The sequence below is a fragment of the Phoca vitulina genome, unplaced genomic scaffold, assembly GCF_004348235.1.
Source record: "Phoca vitulina isolate PV1807 unplaced genomic scaffold, GSC_HSeal_1.0 scaffold8, whole genome shotgun sequence".
Taxonomy (NCBI): domain Eukaryota; kingdom Metazoa; phylum Chordata; class Mammalia; order Carnivora; family Phocidae; genus Phoca; species Phoca vitulina.
Window position 1 is genome coordinate 7,018,799 of NW_022589711.1, and position 19,859 is coordinate 7,038,657.

Consider the following 19,859-nt stretch of genomic DNA (forward strand, 5'->3'; position numbering starts at 1 on the left):
GCGCGCTCTCTCTCTCTCTCTCTCTCTCAAATAAATAAATAAAATCTTTAAAAAAATAAAATAAAGGGACACCTGGGTGGCTCAGTCGGTTAAGTGTCTGTCTTTGGCTTGGATCAGGATCCCAGGATCCTGGGATCGAGTCCCACATCGGGCTCCTTGCTCAGTGGGGACCTTGTTTCTCCCTCTGTCTGCCACTCCCCCTGCTTGTGCTCTCTCTCTCTCTCTGACAAATAAATAAATAAAATCTTTAAAATATATATATATTAAAAAAATAAAATTAAATAGAAAAAGAGATAGTTTTGCAGGTACTACAGATATGAAATTGATCATATTATGATATAATGAACAATATTATGCAAATAAATATGAAAATGTATGATTATATGGTATGATATATAAAATAGAAAAATTTTTATGCAAAAGCAAAAGCATATACCAAACTGACAAATTAAGAAAGAAAATTTGAATAGTTCTATAATTATTAATGAGATAGAAACTGTAATTTAAAGACTTCCAACAAAGTAAATCCTAGGCAAATTTTTTCATCTCTACCAAACAATTAAGGGAAAAGTAAGACCACTTTCACACAAACGGTTTCAGAGAATAATAAAATGTAGGCAACTGTTTATAACCTTTTTTAAAAGCTATCATAAAAATGTCAAAACTTGAGATGATAGACATTACAGAAAAGAAAATTTGTGGACATTCTCTATTATAATCATGGGTGCAAAATTTCTACGTAAACATCACATTAGTAAGTCAATTCTGCAACATATAAAAATGGATAATGAATCACACCCAATTTGGATTATTATAAAAAAGCAAGTTTATAATAAAAGCATACACAAAAGCATACATGAAATATGAGTCAATTTATATGTAGTTCCAAAATGGGCAAATCTAAACTGTTATGTTTTGGGAGGCATCCTTGGAAGGTAAAGAATAGCAAAAAAATTATTTTATTAAAAGATGTTATTGGGCACCTGGGTGGCTCAGTCGTTAAACGTCTGCCTTCGGCTCAGGTCATGATCCCAGGGGCCTGGGATCGAGTCCCGAATCAGGCTCCCTCCTCAGCTGGGGGCCTGCTTTTCCCTCCCCCTCTGCCTGCTGCTCTGCCTACTTGTGCTTTCTATCTCTCTGTCAAATAAATAAATAAAATCTTTTTTAAAAAAAAGATGTTATTATTTTTAAAGGAAAAGGAGAAGCTGGTAATTAGGTAAGAGCTAGGGGTTTCTAGGTGCTATTTCTTGACATGGGTGTGATAGCTAAGCGGCTATTTGCTTTATAATAATTAGTTAATATTTAGATTTACGCTCTTGTTTGTGTGTATGTATATTAAATTACAATAAAAAGAAAATTTAAAAAGCCCTATCTACTCTCCTTACCCTCCTTGAAACCAAGGGAATGAATGACCTAAACAGACCAAACTTCTCTGCCCCTTCCATCTGGTAAAGGGGAAAAGACATGCCTGAATGAATCAAGGCCTGCTTCTAAGTTAATATAAATGTCTTTTGCTTCTCCCTGATTTCTGAGGAGTCTTCTTGGCTTATTTCTACTTTAGTGGCAGATTGGAGAAAATGATGGCTCCAACCTGGCACCCCTAGTCTTGGAACTCCATGTTGAATTCAGACATAGGGAAATTGTAAAGATTGCCAAAATTTAAAAAAATTATTGGACTTTTTTTTTTTGGTCATATTTAGGAGAATGCAAGCAGATGATGGAATGTAAAGAGGGATTGGCTAGCATAACCTCACCACTGTCACAATCTAATCACTCTCGTGCTTCCCTGAATTCTTAGGAGTTCTAATGAAGTCGTCTGAATTGTTTTTTGCCTTTCCTTACACACTGACTCCCCTCCCCCATAATGCACATGCCCAGTGTCCTCATGCTCTGCTAACACCTCATTAGCAGTTATCTTGTTCTGTTCTGTACTTTCACTAAATCCTGTCACTCCATCTTAATCCTACTGTCAGACCCAAGTATTTATCTTTGTTATGTAAATCTATTTCTGATCACTTTCAAGAGTTTATCATGTTGTAGGAAATTTCTTGTGCCCAAAGCCAAAGCATTGTGACTTCATTTGGCAGCAAGATTTTCAGATCTAACCACATTCCTGATTTTTCTGAGCTTGCTACCCTCTTTCGTTCCCATGCCTTCCCTGGGTTATAGCCCCCATATTGGTAATAATGGACCCAGCATTTGCACTTTCCCCAGTGCCCCGAGGATCCACAGATATACAGAAGCCCTTAAATCACAGCTACACATTTATGTCACTCTGGCCCATTTGTTCCAGCTGAAGCAGCATATTTAGATTTTTCCAGTTAGTGAATCTAGTACCAAGTCTTAGGCCTTATCCAGAGTATAAGCAAATCATCAAACTGGCCTAAAAGGTCCTATATGACTTGGCTTCATTTCCTCTGGTGCTCCCTCTTACCCATTATACTCCTGCTAACCTGGCTTCTTTGAATACTTAGGTATGCTCACATAATTTTCTACTTGCCTGTCTCACTCATCTCACTCACATCCTTCACGTCATTGCTTGACTCTACCACCTCAATGGATAATTCCCTAACCAAACTACTTAAAAGTACAACCAACCTACCACCCTGACTAAGCACTTACCGCCCTCTTACGCTACTTGTGTTTTCTCTACAGCATTATTATTATCTGACATACTATATTTTTACTTGTTTATTATGCCTTCCTCCACTCGGATGTAATTTCCACTACAAAAAGGTGTTTTGCTCTGTTTTTCTTTTTTACTTATATATTTGTAGCACAAAGAACTGTGATGGGCCCATAGTAAATTGGTGACTAGTAAATATGTTAAATTAATGACATATAATTTTCATGAGGAATTAATTTGAGGCATTAATACCAGAAAAATGTATCTTTTTAAAAATAGCATTTCTTTTATTTTCAATTCAAATTTTAAGAGTCACTTTCAATAGAATTTATAGATTTTATTTTGTAAAAGTGTTGTTGACCTGATTATATTCACTTTGTGATTTTTGAGTGTTTTTCTTCTTAGGTTTAGGCATTAAAGAACCCTTGGGGCATATAGATTTTTATCCAAATGGAGGAAAAACGCAACCTGGCTGTCCTAAATCCATTCTTTCAGGTATACCAGTAGTAATTTTGAATGAATTACATATGATTCAAATGATGAAAGAAAATCAAATTTACTTTACTTTTTTCCTTCTTAATCTGTGGGTAAGATTTTGATCACCCTTGCTCATTATTCAGGAGAGTGATTGGCAAAAAATGGTTGAATTGGATTTTTCTCAGTTCATAGAGTTTACCAGTAGATATCCCATTTGGTCATGGTGGGATCCATTACATTAGTTTCAACAGCTTTATTTCATCATTTTAAACATTAGGAGAAGTGCTAAGTCAGTGAAGAAGCACAGATGGCCAAAGTATCATGTAACATGAGTTTGGGCTCGGGATTTAATCTTTACCATCACTCTAATATTGTACAAGCACAGATTCATAATCTCTTGCACTTGGTTATTACATAAATAGCCGAGCAGCTGCTCCAGGTGTGGAATTTGGCTCACTTCAGAGTCAGAAGAATTCGATGTTTTGAGGTCTACAGTGACAACTGGTCAAGTAACACACAGTGAAAGGCCACTACAGCTAGAGAAGTTTGGTCAAAGGTTATAAGGATGTGAGGAGTTGGGGAAAGAAAGGGACATGATAAAGCTTTAATGTTACCTGGTTTCATAGTCCTCTCTGACATTAAGCAGAAATGTTAGGGGTGCGGGATTAGAAGGGAAAGATGTGCACATAGTTATTAAGTATGGTAGCACCGTGTTTGTAGAGTTTGTCAAATTATTGAAATTAAACATTTTTTCCCCTGTGGTAATTATTACTTCAGAAAAAATTCTTATAAATCTCATATAAAAGCATACTAAATTTAAATTTTCAATGGTACTACTTATTTAATTGCTCGAGATAAAACTTTGCATTGTAGTCAACACTTTAATATTCGCAAGGTCATAGTATTGATAGAACTTAACCTTTAATTTTTCTCTAATTTACCTGAACTTGGTTTAATACATCTACAGTTCTTTTGCTTGATTTTTAACACTTTAGGAATTCAATTTATTAAATGCGACCACCAGAGAGCGGTTTACTTGTTCATGGCCTCTTTGGAAACAAACTGCAATTTTATATCATTTCCTTGTCCTTCATATGAAGATTTCAAAGCTGGTTCATGTGTAGACTGTGACAACTTCAACGAAAAATCGTGTCCTAGGCTAGGTAAGTGAGACTGTTGTAATTACTCTAATTTTTTGTGGAAAATGAATAACATAATTGTTAGTATTTTTGCTGGAAGATTTCATATTTACTTGGGAACGTGTTAAGCATTTTATGGAAAAATTACCTGTGGAACAACCAGAGGAAATAGTTTATTTCCTACTAAATATTTTTAAGGTGTTTAGTGAAAAGAATTTAATCAACTGCTCAATGGATTTTAACCAACTGTGCTCACTATGTGCAAATTTGGTGGTCTCATGATGACCCTTGTTCTTGTTTTGTAAAGGAGGCTCACTATCTATCATCCATCTGTATTTCCACTAAAGAAAGAGACTGTGCATTCTTTTTTTTGAGACTTGTGCATTCTTAGTGGCACTGAAGGTTTTTATTTTTATGGAAAGTCTTAGGAGCAAGTGGAGAGGTGTAAACCATAGTTAGCTTTTCATTTGCTATTAGCAAGTAGGCATGAATCATACATGGTTCACACCTTCCAAATCGATAAAGCTTGGCAAGAGCAGTTAAGTATTGCAACTTTCAATAACAACAGCCTGTCTGTAGGAAATTACAGAGGAAAAAAGAATCCACATAAAAATAGAACGGTAGAGCTGAAAGAATCTCAGAGGCTGTTTTTTGCTCAGGATTTTCCAAAGAGATCACCAGATCCCAAGCATGTCATGAGCATATAACATCTTATCAGTGTCATGATCAGGATCTGCTAGAAATGTTTCCAAGGCCAAAGGGGCTCAATGAAATGGGAAGCGATTACAACGACTGAAGTAAACCACTTTCTGTAGTTTTCTTCGGCAGGAGATTTGTACTAACATGCGTAGAGAATTTCTGGGGGAGGCAGGCAATCTGCCGGCTTGGCCAGACCTATTTTCTCATAGACCCCTTCTGTCCAGAAGACGTCTTGTGGGATTCTTTTTCTCCAGACCTCATGTTGGGGATTGCTTTTCTGGTCTCATTGCTTTTCCATATAAATGAGAAAATTGTGACCCAGTGGGAACAGAAGGATTATGTAAGGACACAAGTGAGAACTAGAGTTAAACTTCTTAATTCTCAATTCAGTGTTCTTTCTATACATTCAAATTTCGAATTTGGAGGTAGCAATGTGGGAACAGACAAATACATAAAGTAGGAAGCATTTCAAATATATGCATGTGTGTGTGATAATATTTCAAATGTACTAATAATGTATGTATCTGGAATATATATATTATATATGTAATATATAGTATATATAGATGCTATCTATATGACACATTTTTAATGTATACACACGTATAGTATATCTGTATGAATGTGTATATGTAGGAGAATTGGGAGCTGTACTCATGGAACTAAATTTTGTGTTTGTTTTATCTAATCATTTTATTCTGCTGGAGATACAAGTAAAATTCTGAATTTATGAAATAATAATAAAAACTGCTACAAATGGATTGTAGCCATATAGAGTATGCTCAGCTCTGGTAAGATTTCCAGGGGGGGATTTGTTTGTGAATCTTGGATTTGATTTATTATGTAATTAAAATGAATAGAATATAAAATTATTGGAAAAGTGGTTTTTAAGTTATAAAAATCATAAATTGTTATTACAATTATTATTATAATGCATTGATTCTTTAGTTCCTTTAGTGATTTGAAAGCTTTGTGTGCTATTTGATGGAAATCTGGTTTCTAATGTTTTCTTTTCTTCTTTTTTTTTTTAAGATTTTATTCACTTACTTGACACAGAGAGAGAGAGAGAGGGAGAGAGTACAAGCAGGGAGAGTAGCAGAGCGGGAGGGAGAAGCAGGCTCTCCACTGAGCAGGGAGCTCGATGTAGGGCTTCATGTGGGGCTCGATCCCAGGACTCTGGGATCATGACCCGAGCCAAAGGCAGACGCTTAACGACTGAGCCACCCAGGCGCCCCTTGTTTCTAATGTTTTCTTTCTCAAATCTTAGGTTATCAAGCTGAGCTATGGAAAGATGTTTTAAAAGAAAAGAGAGAAGAGACCACTGTGTTTTTGGATACTACTGGCACAAGTCCATTCTGTGGTAAGTTAACATTTTCAACAAATGACAAATGATTGGTTTTACATACTAATTTATATTTTCTCCAAAATGTTCTTCGTACCCAGTCCAATTCCATCATGTAATTTCAAGGAACTCTGAAATTTGTTAGAGCCAAATTCAAATAAGGACTTGATTTTTTAGTTTGTTTAATTGTTCATCTCTTGAAGGACATCAGGGATATTTTTAGTTTTTGGCTATTATGAATAAAGCTGCTATGAATATTTATATACAAGTTTTTATGTGATTTTAAGTTTTTATTTCTCTTTTATAAAGGCCTAGGAAAGCAATTGCTGGGTCGGAAGCTAATCAGTCTTATAAGAAATTGACAAAGTGCTTTTCAGTGTGCTATACCATTTTGCAATTCCCCCAGCAAAGTATGAGTGATCCAATTTCTCTGATTTCTTACTAGCAATTGCTGTTGTCATCATTTAAAAAAAATTATTCATTCTAACAGGTGGATAGTGATACCTTATTGTGGTTTTAATCTTTGTTGCCCTGATGACTTATGATAATGAATATCTTTTCTGTATATCCTCTTTGGTGAAATGTGTGTTCATGTCTTTTGCCCATGTTCCAACTGCATTTTTTTGAAGTGTTGGGTTTTGAGAGTTTTCTTCATATATTTTTATAGTAGTCCTTGCTGAATACTTGGTTTGCAAATATTTTCTCCCAGTCTATAATCTGACTATCTTTTCATCTTCTTTACAAGGACTTTTGCAAGGGCAAAAAAGGGCACTTTTAATGAGATCTAATTTATTATTTTTCTTTTCATAGAACATTTTTTTTTCATTTCTGAGAACTCTTTGCTGAGTTTAGGTCCTGAAGATTTTTTCCCACATAAAATCTTAATAGTTTGATGTGTTACCTTTAAGTCTGTAATTCATTATTGATTTAGTTTTCATATAATATGTGGGGTTTAGGTTGAGGTATATATATATATTTTTTTTGCCTATGGATGTCCGTTTGCTTGAGCACGATTTGTTGAAAGGGCTATCTTTGCTTTATTGAAATGCTTTTGTACCTTTATCAAAAATCAGTTAAGCATATTTGTTTAGGCATATTTCTGTTTTGTCTAGATTCCATTCTCTATCCTGTTATTTATCTGCTTATCCCTTTTCCAATACCACACATTATTAATTACTATAGCTAATACTATAGCCTTAATATCAGGTAGAATGAGTATTTCTTCTTCATTCTTCTTTGTCATGATTATTTTAGATATTCTAGGGTATTTGCCTTTCAATAAAAATTTAAAATAAGGTTGTCTATGTCTACAAAACTTTGGCTGGGATTTTGATAGGAATTGAATTAAACCTATAGATAGACTTGGGGAGAACTGACATCTTTACTATGTTGTCTTCTGATTCATAGACATGTTATGTCTCTACATTTACTTTGATTCTTTGATTTCTTTCATCAGTATTTTGTAATTTTCAGCATATAGGCCCTGTGTATCTTTTGTTACATGTATACCTAAATAATTATTTTTTAAAATTTTTTTGAGTGATGGTAAATGATATTTTAAAAATTTTATATCCCCATGTCTGTGTTAGAAGGTAGAAATAGGATTGAATATTTTGTATTGAGCTTGTTTCCTGGAGCCTCACTGAATTCATTTATTATTTCTTGGATTTTTAAAATAGATTTCTTAGAGTTTTCTATGTAACAATGATATCATCTACAAATAGAGAGAAACTTTTACTTCTTCCTTTCTAATCTGTATGCCTTTTATTTCTTTTTCTTGACTTATTTCAGTGGCTAGAGCTTCCAGTACTATGTTAAATAAGAATGGGGGGAACAGACATCTTGTCTTACTCCCGATCTTAGAAGAAAGCATTGTTTGTTACCTGTAGGTTTTTTGACCATGGGTTATTTACAAGCATGTTGTTTAATTCCATGTATTTAGAGATTTTCCTGTTGTCCTTCTATTATTGATTTCTATTGTTGATTATATTATTTAGAGTCATTATGTTTAGAAAACAAATTCTATATAATTTCAATTCTTTTGGGGCACCTGGGTGGCTCAGATGGTTGAGCATCTGCCTTCAGCTCAGGTCATGACCCCAGGGGCCTGGGATCGAGCCCCGCGTCTAGCTCCCTGCTCGGTGCAGAGACTGCTTCTCTCTCTCCTTCTGCCATTCCCTCCGCTTGTGCTGTCTAGCTCTATCTCTCTGTCAAATAAATAAATAAAATCTTTAAAAAAAAATTTCAATTCTTTTAAATTTGTTGAATTTTTTTTAATAGTCCAGGATATAGTTTATCTGCATGAATATTTCATAGGCATTTGAAATAAATGTGTATTCTGTTTTTGTTGGGTGCAGTGTTCAATATATGTCAATAAGATTCTGTTGGTCTCCAACATCATCAACTCATTACAACATCAACTCAAAGTAAAAAATCTCATCTAATGTCATCGGATAAAATATTCCAAATCATATCATTCAATTCCAAATCTAAATCAGATTTGGGTAAGGCTCTAGGTAGAATCTACCCATAGGCACAATTACCTTCATTTGTGAGTCTATGAAACTCAAGAATCAAGTTATTTGTTCCCAAAATACGTTGGTGAGACAGGCATAGGATACTAGTCATAGACATTCCTGTTCAAAAGGGAAAAAAATGAAAGGAAAATGGAGTCAATGGTCTGAAGCAATTTTATAGTCCAATGAGGCAAATTCCATTTGGTTTCAAGGTTGGGAATAATTCCCTGTGGTTTATTCCTCCTGGGGTCTGCTCTGTGGGTTCATGACTCCATGTTCTAGCTTCTCAGAGTCATCTTTTTTCTTCTTTCTTTCTTCTTTTTTATTTTTGTAAAAATGGTAACTTATGCTTACAGCTGAATAGTTTTAACAGCCTGTTCCTTGCCTGAAAAATTTTGGGGGTCCAACAACATTCTTTCATTTTGTACTCCGTCTCCTTCCATCCAAGCTGACAGAGTTTATGCTACAACATTGTCAAAAACCTTGTTGATGTCCATATATGTCAGAGATTCATTCCATTAGACAAGAGGTACTTCCAAATATTTTTTGTAGATAATCCTATCTCTATTTTGGGCTTCTGCTGAGGTGGCTGAGGGAATCTAAGAACCACATACTTAATCTTTCCAAAGAGACTTTTGTGTTACCAAATTCTCTGACTCTTTGCTCTATCAAAGGCAAAAGGTTGTCAAGCCACACTGCTAGATTTTTCTCTAGAGCATGATTTCCTGACGGTGAATCTCTTAGTTTTAGTATCTTTTGCAAACTTGATAGGATAAGGATTTTTCAAGACATTAGGTCCAGGTTTGTTTTTGCTTAACACTTTTATCTCAATTTACATTTTTCCTCTCACATTTCACCATAAACACCAATAAGAAACAAGGCCACACTTTGAAGCCTTGTTAGCACAGAAATTCCCTCAGCTAGATGTCCAATTTCTTTATTTACAACTTTTGCTTTCCATATAATTTCATAGGACATAATTTTGTTAGGCTTTCTGTGGCTATATAGCAAGTATTCTTTTTCTACCAGTTTCCAGTAACATGACCCTTCCTTCTGAGGCCTCACCAGCAGAGTTGTTACCATCTACATTTCCACTAACAATGTGTTCAAGGTAATCTAGGTGTTTTTTTTTTTATCATGCTCCTCAAAATTCTTTCAGCTTCTGTTCATTGTCAATTTCAAAACCTTTTCCTCATTTTTAGGTATTTGTTACAAGAGCATCCCATTCTTCACATCAAGATATGTATTTATTTTTCTGTCACTAACATAACAAATTACCACAAACTTAGTGGCTTAAAAAAGCAAAAATCTATTATCTTTACAGTCCTGTAGGTCAGAAGACTGACACAGGTGTCACTGCAAAAATCAAGGTGTCAGCAGGACTGTATTTCTGGAGGGTCCAGGGGAGAATCTGTTTCCTTGACTTTTTGAACTTCCAGAGGCTGTTTGCATTCCTTGGCTTTCGGCCTCTTCTTCCCCAATGGTGGCTTGAGTCTTCACTCACACCCACTGCATCTCTTCAACCCTTCTTTCTGCATCACATCTCTTTTTATGATTCTCTTCTGTCTTCCTCTTCTTCTTTTAAGGCTTTGTGATTACAATCCTTGTGACTGCATTGCTCCCACTTGTGTAAATCATATAATCTTCCTATTTTAAGGGCAGCTGATTAACAATTTTAATTCCATTTGAGATCTTAATTATGCTTTGCCACTTAAGGTAACATATTCACAGGTTCCAGAGATTAGGACATGGACATATTTGGGGAGGTCTGCCACAATTACAGTAAGCACATATGATGTTTCAGTTTCCTAATATCAACATTTTCTGTGAAGTGTGAGAACTTGACTTGCATTTAGGTTTCTTTACATTCTCCGCTTTAAAATCTCATTGAGTAGCAGATTGTGTAATAATTTTGGTCTCAATCATCAAATATATAAAATTCATGAGGAAAAGGATAATCTATTGTATGAATGCAGATGTCTTCCCTTCCCATTTTTACCTCTTTGTTTTTGATGCGTCAAGATGATTTCAATTTCTTTCTGTTGGAAGAAATCCCTTCGTACAATATTTAAGAGATTGAGTCTGCTAATAAGAAATTCTTTAAGTTTTTCTTTGTCTTAGAGTGCCTTTATTTCTCCTTTATTCTCAAAGGATAGTTTTGCTGGATATAAGGTTCAGAGCTGAACTCTTTCTTTTGGCCTTTGAAAAATGGCCACATAATGTGTGAAAAATGCTGGCCTCCATAGTTTCAGATAAAAAATGCATTGTGACTCAAATTGGTGTTCTCCCATAGATAATGCGTCATTTGTCTTGGGCTGCTTTCAATTTTTTGTCTTTGTTTTTCGTTTTCTGAAGTTTAATTATGATATGACTTGGTGAGATTTGTTTAGGTTTATCCTGTTTCAGGTTCACTCAGCTTCTTGAATCTGCATATTTGTTTTCTTCACCAAATTTAGAGAGTCCTTTGCCATTATTTCTTTGAATATTCTTTAGCCCCACTTTCTTTTCTCTCTTCCTGACGTGATAACACAGATATTATATTTTTGTTATAGTCACACAGGTATCTGAGGCCCTGTTCATTTTCTCCCTCCTCAGTCTCTTTTCTCTCTGTTGCTGAGATTGAGTGGCCAATTGATCTGTCTTCAATTTCACTAATTTCTATCCTCTATCATCCACTCTACCATCAGGCACATGCAGTGAGTTTTATATATTTTACTGTAGCTTTCATTTATGTAATTTCTATTTTGTTTTCTTTTACAGCTCCTATTTCTTTGCTCAGATCTTTCTATTCATTTTTTTTCAAGAGGCTCTAACTGACTTTGAAGCATTTTTATGATGGCTTCTTTGAAATCCTTGTCAGATAATCCCAGCATCTGATTCATCTCAGTGTTGGCATCATTTCATTGTTCTTTCTCACCAAAGTTGTGGTTGTCTTTGTTCTTGGTATAATGGGCAATTTTCAATCACATCCTGGACATTTTGTTTATTATGTTGGAATTTGAGTCCTATTTAAATCTTTTATTTCAAGCAGGCAGCCACATTGTTTAGATTTTAGTTTTATGTATTCTGAGGCTGTGATTTCTTAGATGTATAAAGGTCAGGATTTTCATATTTTCCTGGTGACTTGCTTCTTTTTGCTTTATGCATAAACTTGCATTTTGACTCCCAATTTTATCCAATTCTATCACAACAATTTGTCTCATAGAGCCTTTGAACCTGTGTTTTCTTTTCTGTCTTAAATATTATGTTCTGTAGTATTTTATTTCACATGTTACTTAACAATCAGTATTTATTATGAATGTTATCATTACAACAAATGCTCACCATATTTACCAATTTTAGTTTTCTACCTTTTACCTTGTTCTCTTTTCCCTCCCCCACTTTTTCCTTCTGAGTTTAACTCCTATCTTACTAAAATATATCCTTAGTGACTTTTCACTTCTGGTCTCTCTCAGTTTGTTTCTTTCCTTGAAAATGCCTTTATCTTTTCCTTACTCTGGAATGCAAATTTAATTCAAGATAGAATTCTACATTGAGAGTATTTTCACTCAGCACTTTGAAGATACTAATTTTCTTTTCAGATAAATTTCTTTTTTCATTTATTGTTAGTGTAATTGTTTCCTGCAGATAATCTATAGTTTTCTTCTGGTTGAATTAATTAATTAATTAATCTATTTATTCATGATTTATTATTATCATTTTCTAGTCTCAATGGTCAGTTTAAGTCTCTTAAAAATTAAAGAAAGATATTCGTGCTATTTCAAAATAAAAACTCATGTATTCTTTAAATATAGAAAACTCTCAGTAGTCAGTTCTTCAAAATTCTCTCTTCAGAGCAAGTTGGATTTTGTTTTTTTCCAGAATTTATGTAGCATAGTCTTGGAGCATTTTTAATATAATTTGGGGGGTTCTTCACCAAGTGATGAGTGCTAATTTAAATTCCATCTTACCAGGGCACTTGGGTGGCTCAGTCAGTTAAGCATGGGACTCTTGATTTCCTCTCAGGTCATGATCTCAGGGTTCTGAGATTGAGCCCCGCGACCGGCTCCATGCTCAGGGCAGAGTCCACTTGTTTCTCTCTCTCTCTCTCAAATAAATAAATAAAATCTTTAAAAAAATTTCCATGTTACCTAGAGTTTTATTTAGTCTTGGAAAATTTATCCCCCCATCTAAGACTCATAGACAACCAGTAGGAAGAATTTTCCAAGTTCCTCTTTGAATGACAGAGCAGAGAATTAAGGTCTCTGGCTCTGTGCAGGGACTTTCATTTCAGCTCTGTCACTTAGCATCTTGTCTCCTGTGCATGGAAGTTGACACTGCAGCCTCAGTCTCCCTACATCCAGTTCTCAAGTCCTGCAGGGATCCAGAGCTTCAGTCTATCTTAAGTTTTGCCTTTACTTTCTCTTCATTTCTGCTTCCTAATATTTTTCCTACCTTCATCTGAGCTTGGTTTTATATTTAATTTATGGATTGTACACTCATCATTTCCATGTACTTGTAGCAAGAGTTGGGCTTATTCTGTAACATCTCAATATGTCATGCTACCAGAAGTCATCTGAGAAAGTCTGAACATCTGCTTTTTTGGGTGAGGTGGAACAAAGTATTTTGTCTAAAGCTGAGCAGTCACTTCAAAGTAAGAAGTGGTCCTTAACTCTCTTGTGCGAGAAATTGATGAGGTCTGGTGATAAATACATTACCTTATTTGAGGTAGTACTCAGCATCAGGAATAAAACAAGAAGTTACTACTCTTGTCTGTTTAGTAGCAACATTTAACAGCTAGCATGCATGATTTTAGTACATGTATTTCTCATAAGAAAATTTCATATTCCATGTTCTGTTTTTTATACATTTTCTTCTAAGAGATGGTTCACAGTACAGGGACTAGTGTCTACCTCTGATGGAGATGGACTGCATGTTCTAGTCCGTAAGTTACAGTATCACAACAGGATTGGCATAGAACTAAAAGAATGGGCATCACCTTACACTGGGTTGCAGCAAAATGTATCCACTTGGCTGGTCTTGGGACTGGGGGATGGGCATCTAAGTCATAAGGGCATCATACTTGAAGTATAGGAGGAAAAGTGGATATTGATGTTAAGTGGTAAAAGGGGTAGACCTAGTGAGCACTTAAAAATATCTCTTTGCTGCGAATTTAAATCTTCCCTCTGTCTGGGTATTTCTTTTTCTTTTCTTTTTTTTTTTTTTTTAAGATTTTATTTATTTATTTGACAGAGAGAGACATGGCGAGAGAGGGAACACAAGCAGGGGGAGTGGGAGAGGGAGAAGCAGGCTTCCCGCAGAGCAGGGAGCCCAATGCGGGACTCGATCCCAGGACCCTGGGATCATGACCTGAGCTGAAGGCAGACGCTTAACGACTGAGCCACCCAGGCGCCCCTGTCTGGGTATTTCCCCTCCAGATGCATCAACATCTTCCCATCATAGAAATGAAAGTATCTCAAACTTGTTTTCTCAGCTAATCTTCTAGCTCTTGTTTGCAGGTGGGAGTAGTGGGATCTTGAAGCAGTTCTGGGCTGTGGTGGGGTTTCTGGCAGAGCCTTGTTCTCTGGACCTCAGTAATTATTTGAACTGCATATTCCCTAATAAATTCTTCTTGTGCTTAAAAACAAAACAAAACAAAACAAAAAAAACCTCACAGGGAGTCAGAACTTGCTGTATAGCTCAGACTATATTGAGTATAGTGATTAGTTCAGCATCCTTGCCTCTGGAAGATTTATTATATTGATTTTTAGCTGGGGCATTTTGAATAAAAACTATTATGAGCTTGGTATTATAGAAATACTTAATTTTACAGGCATTCCTAAACAACCAGTGAAATTGGGAATTATATTTGTCAAGCAATTTTACCTAGGACTATTCATCAGATAATTAAGGAACCTTATCATATTTACTTTAGTTGTGCTATTGAAAAAGAAAAATTGTTTCATTGACCTAAATTCTGAAATTTCTTGGTTTGCAGACCAGTTAGTATTCTCTAATTATTTGGCCAACTTTTCACCATACCTATGACTTTCTGGCAGGCTTTTTCATTCCTCATTTTCAGGTCTAGTTAAAAATTGACAAAAAGTAAAATATATTACCCATGTACCTAATGAGTGGCTCTCAATATTATGTGCATATATAATATGTGCCTAGATTGTGTACATATATACATATATGTGTATCTGCATAGGCACCAAAAATAAGGAAAAAAATAATAATGTGAATTGCATTCTATATTTTTATTTTACAGCCTATTATTTTGTTCTCACTATAACTGTTCTGGATAAAACTATAGAGGATGGCTATATTACATTTAAATTATTAAACCAGCTTGGAATGGTTGAAGAGCCAAGGCTCTATGAGTAAGTATAAGTTAGTATTTTTTTTCTTTCATAAATTAAATGTTTGTTTTCTTGAGCATCTACTTTGGAATATAATACAAATTGTGTAATTTTTCTATCCATTGAACCTTAAAATGTTAAATATTAAAAGAATCTCAGGTGTATATTCTAATTCATTCATTCTATGGAGGAAGATGCTAAATACGAAGTCGACTAACTTGTTTATGTCATACACACCTAGGAACTACAAACATTAGGGGAAACTTTTTTTTCCCTCTCATTCTAACTCTCATTCCAGTGTTCTTCTTCTCAAACTACTTGCCTTCTAATTCTCTCTGGTTTTCAGGCAACATTGTATTCACAGTGATGTGAATAAATGTCTAACAACTTCTGTCAGTAGAGTGACACAATTTCAGTATTCCAGAGAACCACTCCCAGCCACAAATTCCACAAATAATAGAAGAGTGTTTTGTTTTTACTTAATCTTCTATTTAACTCTTTGTGTATATATGTATGTGTAGGTATATATACATATTTTTTAAGTTATCTAATCATCTCAAAGAATGTTCTCAGCTTGAATTTGTTGAATGCATATTTGTGTATTTAATAAATTCTCAAACTAAGAAATTCATTTCCTGTTAAACAAAAGAATGGTATGAAGGTGTATGCTACTATTAAAATTGTAGTTTCCAACCTGCGGTGCTAGACTTCTAGAAATCTATTAAATAATGTGACTTTTCAAAATGCTCACTGATACCATGTCTAGTGATGAAATAAAAGATACACTTTATTTTATTGTGCCTGGACTCAGAACAATTTGGTTTAAGTTTAGACTGATTACTGATGACCTCTTTAGAATTTCAGGAAGCATAGTTGATATATCCAGTTTTTACCATTGTCATAGTCTAGGTGGTTACAGTACCTGAATTGACTAAATCTGATGCGTGATGGGCTTCAGACTTGCATACATCGTGATGCCCAAACTTGTTCAACCACTAAAGTGAACCAGGGAAAAGTCTCTGCATGCTTATATATTTGCACATCAGCATTGCAAACAATGGAAGTGATGTATGTAATTTTACAGGATTATTATGAACCTTTGTTTAAAATCTAAAATGATATTAAAATATAAAAAGTAGCCATATCTCAAAATAAATGAAGTTTGTTTTGTAGATAAATCTTTAAAACCTTGAAATCCACAGAGAAAAATAATAGTAAAAGAAGTATATTATGATAAAATATTGAGAACCTATGTACTGAAGTGACATAAAGACTACTTCACCATGGGATACTAAGGCCATTCTTGGAAATAATGTTCTGAGTTATAAGTCAGGAAAAATTTTTTAAACATTGAGATAAACATATTTTTTAATATTAGATCCTTAAAATTTTAATTTTCTTAAAATGATTAAAGGCATTGCAGATAATTTAGTAGTTGGATAGAACTGGTGATGAGTGAGCATCAATTCTTTTTGTTTTTTTCCCTTTCTTCAACTTCCCCTCAGTCACCCAAAGAAGAATATTAAATAAATCAAATTAGGATTTCAGATTCTTCAAATTCTTCATTTACATCAAGGCCCATATATTTTTTTAAAGATTTTATTTATTTATTTGACAGAGAGAGACACAGTGAGAGAGGGAACACAATCAGGGGGAGTGGGAGAGGGAGAAGCAGGCTTCCCGCGGAGCAAGGAGCCCGATGCGGGGCTCGATCCCAGGACCCTGGGATCATGACCCGAGCCGAAGGCAGACGCTTAATGACTGAGCCACCCAGGCACCCCAAGGCCCGTATTTTACTAAGAGAAACTTAAGTTCTTGCCACTTAATTTTGAGCACTGATTGACAGTGTTATAATAATAGTTATTTTATAATAGTTTATTGCTTTAAATCACTTAAAATAGTATATATATGTGTATACATATAACACACATATATGTATGATCCATTATTTATTTTTATAAGACACATGCTTTCTTAGGTTTTTGAATCCACTTATTCAACAGTGTTATTCAGCACCAACGGAACTTATTCAGGCATTTCACCAAATAATGGGTATTCAAGATAAAATAGCACTGTTATTGTTCTCAAGGAAGTCACAGAAAACTGGAGGAGACTAATGCATATTTATAGCTCTGAGTAATAAGTTCTGTGGTAGCAGAATACTTACGTGCTGTGGGTGTACAGAGGAAGAAGCAAGGAAGCCATTTGAAGGAGAGAGACTGCAGTCAAGGCGTGGAGAGAGAGTGCTTTCAAAGCATGGAAATAGGAAAGCACCAGAGTTCAGTAACAGCACAAAGACTATAGTACGAGAGAAGTTGTTTCCAACTTGTTCGGAAGGCAATGCAATTGTGATTCTTGATTTCCTTTATAAACATCCTTGTCTATGCAGAACACCGTGAAATATTGATGCGTTTTATCCACATACTTGACTTCGTGCATTTTTCATGAAGGAATATAAAACATGGATGATATATTCATGGCAAATCTGTCCATTTAAGCCTGGCCATAGGCTTTATTGTTTTTCTATTAAATAATTCTTTGCTAATAGCTTTGGTCATGCTTCGGGATTTGAACTGTTTCAGAAACTAGGGAAGCCAGAGACTTTTAAATGACCTTTTGTTTCCCTTTTCAAAATTGAAAAGGAATATTTGCTCACTCTAGAAAAATGTGTCATACAGTAGAAAATGAGAATCATATATAATTACATCATCCAGGCATGTTCACATTTACTATTTGGTCTACATCTATGTCTCCTTCTCTTCCTCTACCTCCTCATTTCCTTCCTCTTTCTTCTTGTACATACCCCTGTGCATTATTTTTTTTCACTTAGCAAAATTAGGATCTTATCCTGATTTTTATACTGAATGTTACAATATAATAATTTTTTATGTCACTTAAAATTACTCACACATTATAATAATATGATGCCAAATATATTAATACATCAATATAGGAATTTAAACAGGAGGTATCAATTTTGGACATTCTGGTTCCCTCAGAGGATGAGTAATGGAGAGATTAGAGTGGCACAAGTCCAAAGAGGTGACTGTTGTAATAATTTCTGTGAGAGATGATGGAGGCCTGGACTAAATTCATGGAAATGTTTTTTGTTTTGTATTGTTTTGTTTTGTTTTTAGGACTTAGAATAGAGGTGTTTTTATGATAAATTAAATATATGAAACTGAAGGAAAGAAACCAGTTTCAAGGCAAACATTTAAGTTATGGTGCCATTTACTGAGCCAGGAGGTCATGGAGAGGAACCAATTTAATCATTCAATATAATATCTTGAAAGCTTCTATAGGCCAGTAACTGTACTAGAAATTAGGGATACAGTTCTGGACAAATTAGATTGCTGTCTTTACATAATTTCTGTCCAGTGCAGCCGATAGACTTTACAAATACATAATACAAATAAAATGATAATGTTCATCATTCCTCTATTCAGACAATTTTTAATGTGTTTCTGCATTGAGCTAGGGACTGTGCTAAGTGCTGAGGATACTGTGATGAGAAAAATAGACATGGTCCTACCCTCATTAAAGTTACAGCTTAATGAAGGCTATAACAGTAATCAAAATTAAATAAAAATGTATAAATAAAATCTGAAAAATGTCTTGAAGCAAATTATAGTGTGTATGGAAACATAAAATAGGGGATAGTGAGGTCATTAAAAGTTTCCCTAAGGACATTTCATATTAGTTGAGACCTAAATGAGGAGCAGGAATTCATCTGCTTTGCTATATTCCAGGCAGAAGGGTCAATAAATGCATAGATCCTGAAGGAGAAGGGAACATAGCCCATTTTAGGAACTGAAGGAATTTTATAATGTCAGAATGGAGGCAAGGAAAGCAAGAGAGCTTTGAGAGAGGTAGTAAACCCCTAGATTCTGTAAGAACTAGAACTTACAGGGCATTTCTAGGATTTTATTTTACTCACTGGGCAAATGAAAACCACTAAAGTGTTTTAGTTGGGGCAGTCTGGTTGGAGCTGGGATTGGATCTTTATTTCGGAAAAACAATTTGATCACAGTGGGTTGATGAGGGACAAGACAGGATGTCGTTGTAAGAATATAGGCAAGGAACAATGGTGTCCTGAGTGCTTGCAGTGGAGACGGAAACTGAGGATGGATTCAAAGCAGGTTCAGGGTATTTCATAGGTATAGTCAGTAGGAATTTATGATGGATTGGAAGTAGGAGTTAAAAGAGGGGATATCAAGGGTGAATCCTAATTGTCTGGCTTGGGTAATAGGTGGTAGAGCCATTTAAAATGATAAAGAAATTTGTAAACTGTTGGGTTTTGTTTCCTTTTGTTTTTTGGTGAGAGATGGTTTTTGGGGAAGATGTCATTTAGATTTGAACCTACTGAGCTGCAGACGTCCTTGAGAGATCCAAGTAGACATGATGAATAACAGTCAATATGTATGTCTGCATCTCAGCAGACAGAGTTCAGCTAGAGGCAGAGATTTGGTGGTCATGAGCAAACAGTTGGTATTCGAAATCATTAAAGTGGGTGTGAAATTGTAGGGAAAGATAGCACATTCCCATCTGGACATACTGACTTTGAAGTATCTCTGAGAAACCCCAGATAAGGTCTTGGATAGAAATTAGAGATATGATCATTGATGCTATATTCCGTGAAAGAGGAGGTAGTAATAGTGCCTGGAAGGAGCAGAAATGGGGTTTGAGGAGTGTGATGACAACCTTTTTTTGGGCCTAGCT

General features: G+C 35.0%; 1 protein-coding gene across 1 annotated transcript in view; it reads left to right on the plus strand.

The window, feature by feature from the left end:
* The window catches only part of LIPI (lipase I), a 68,315-nt gene that overhangs the window by 35,712 nt on the left and 12,744 nt on the right, over window positions 1-19,859 (plus strand). Inside the window, exons 5-8 of the mRNA XM_032406104.1 lie at window positions 3,032-3,121; window positions 4,099-4,266; window positions 6,209-6,301; window positions 15,050-15,161. Coding sequence (XP_032261995.1) covers window positions 3,032-3,121; window positions 4,099-4,266; window positions 6,209-6,301; window positions 15,050-15,161 — 463 coding nt within the window. The remainder of the gene's footprint in view (window positions 1-3,031; window positions 3,122-4,098; window positions 4,267-6,208; window positions 6,302-15,049; window positions 15,162-19,859) is intronic.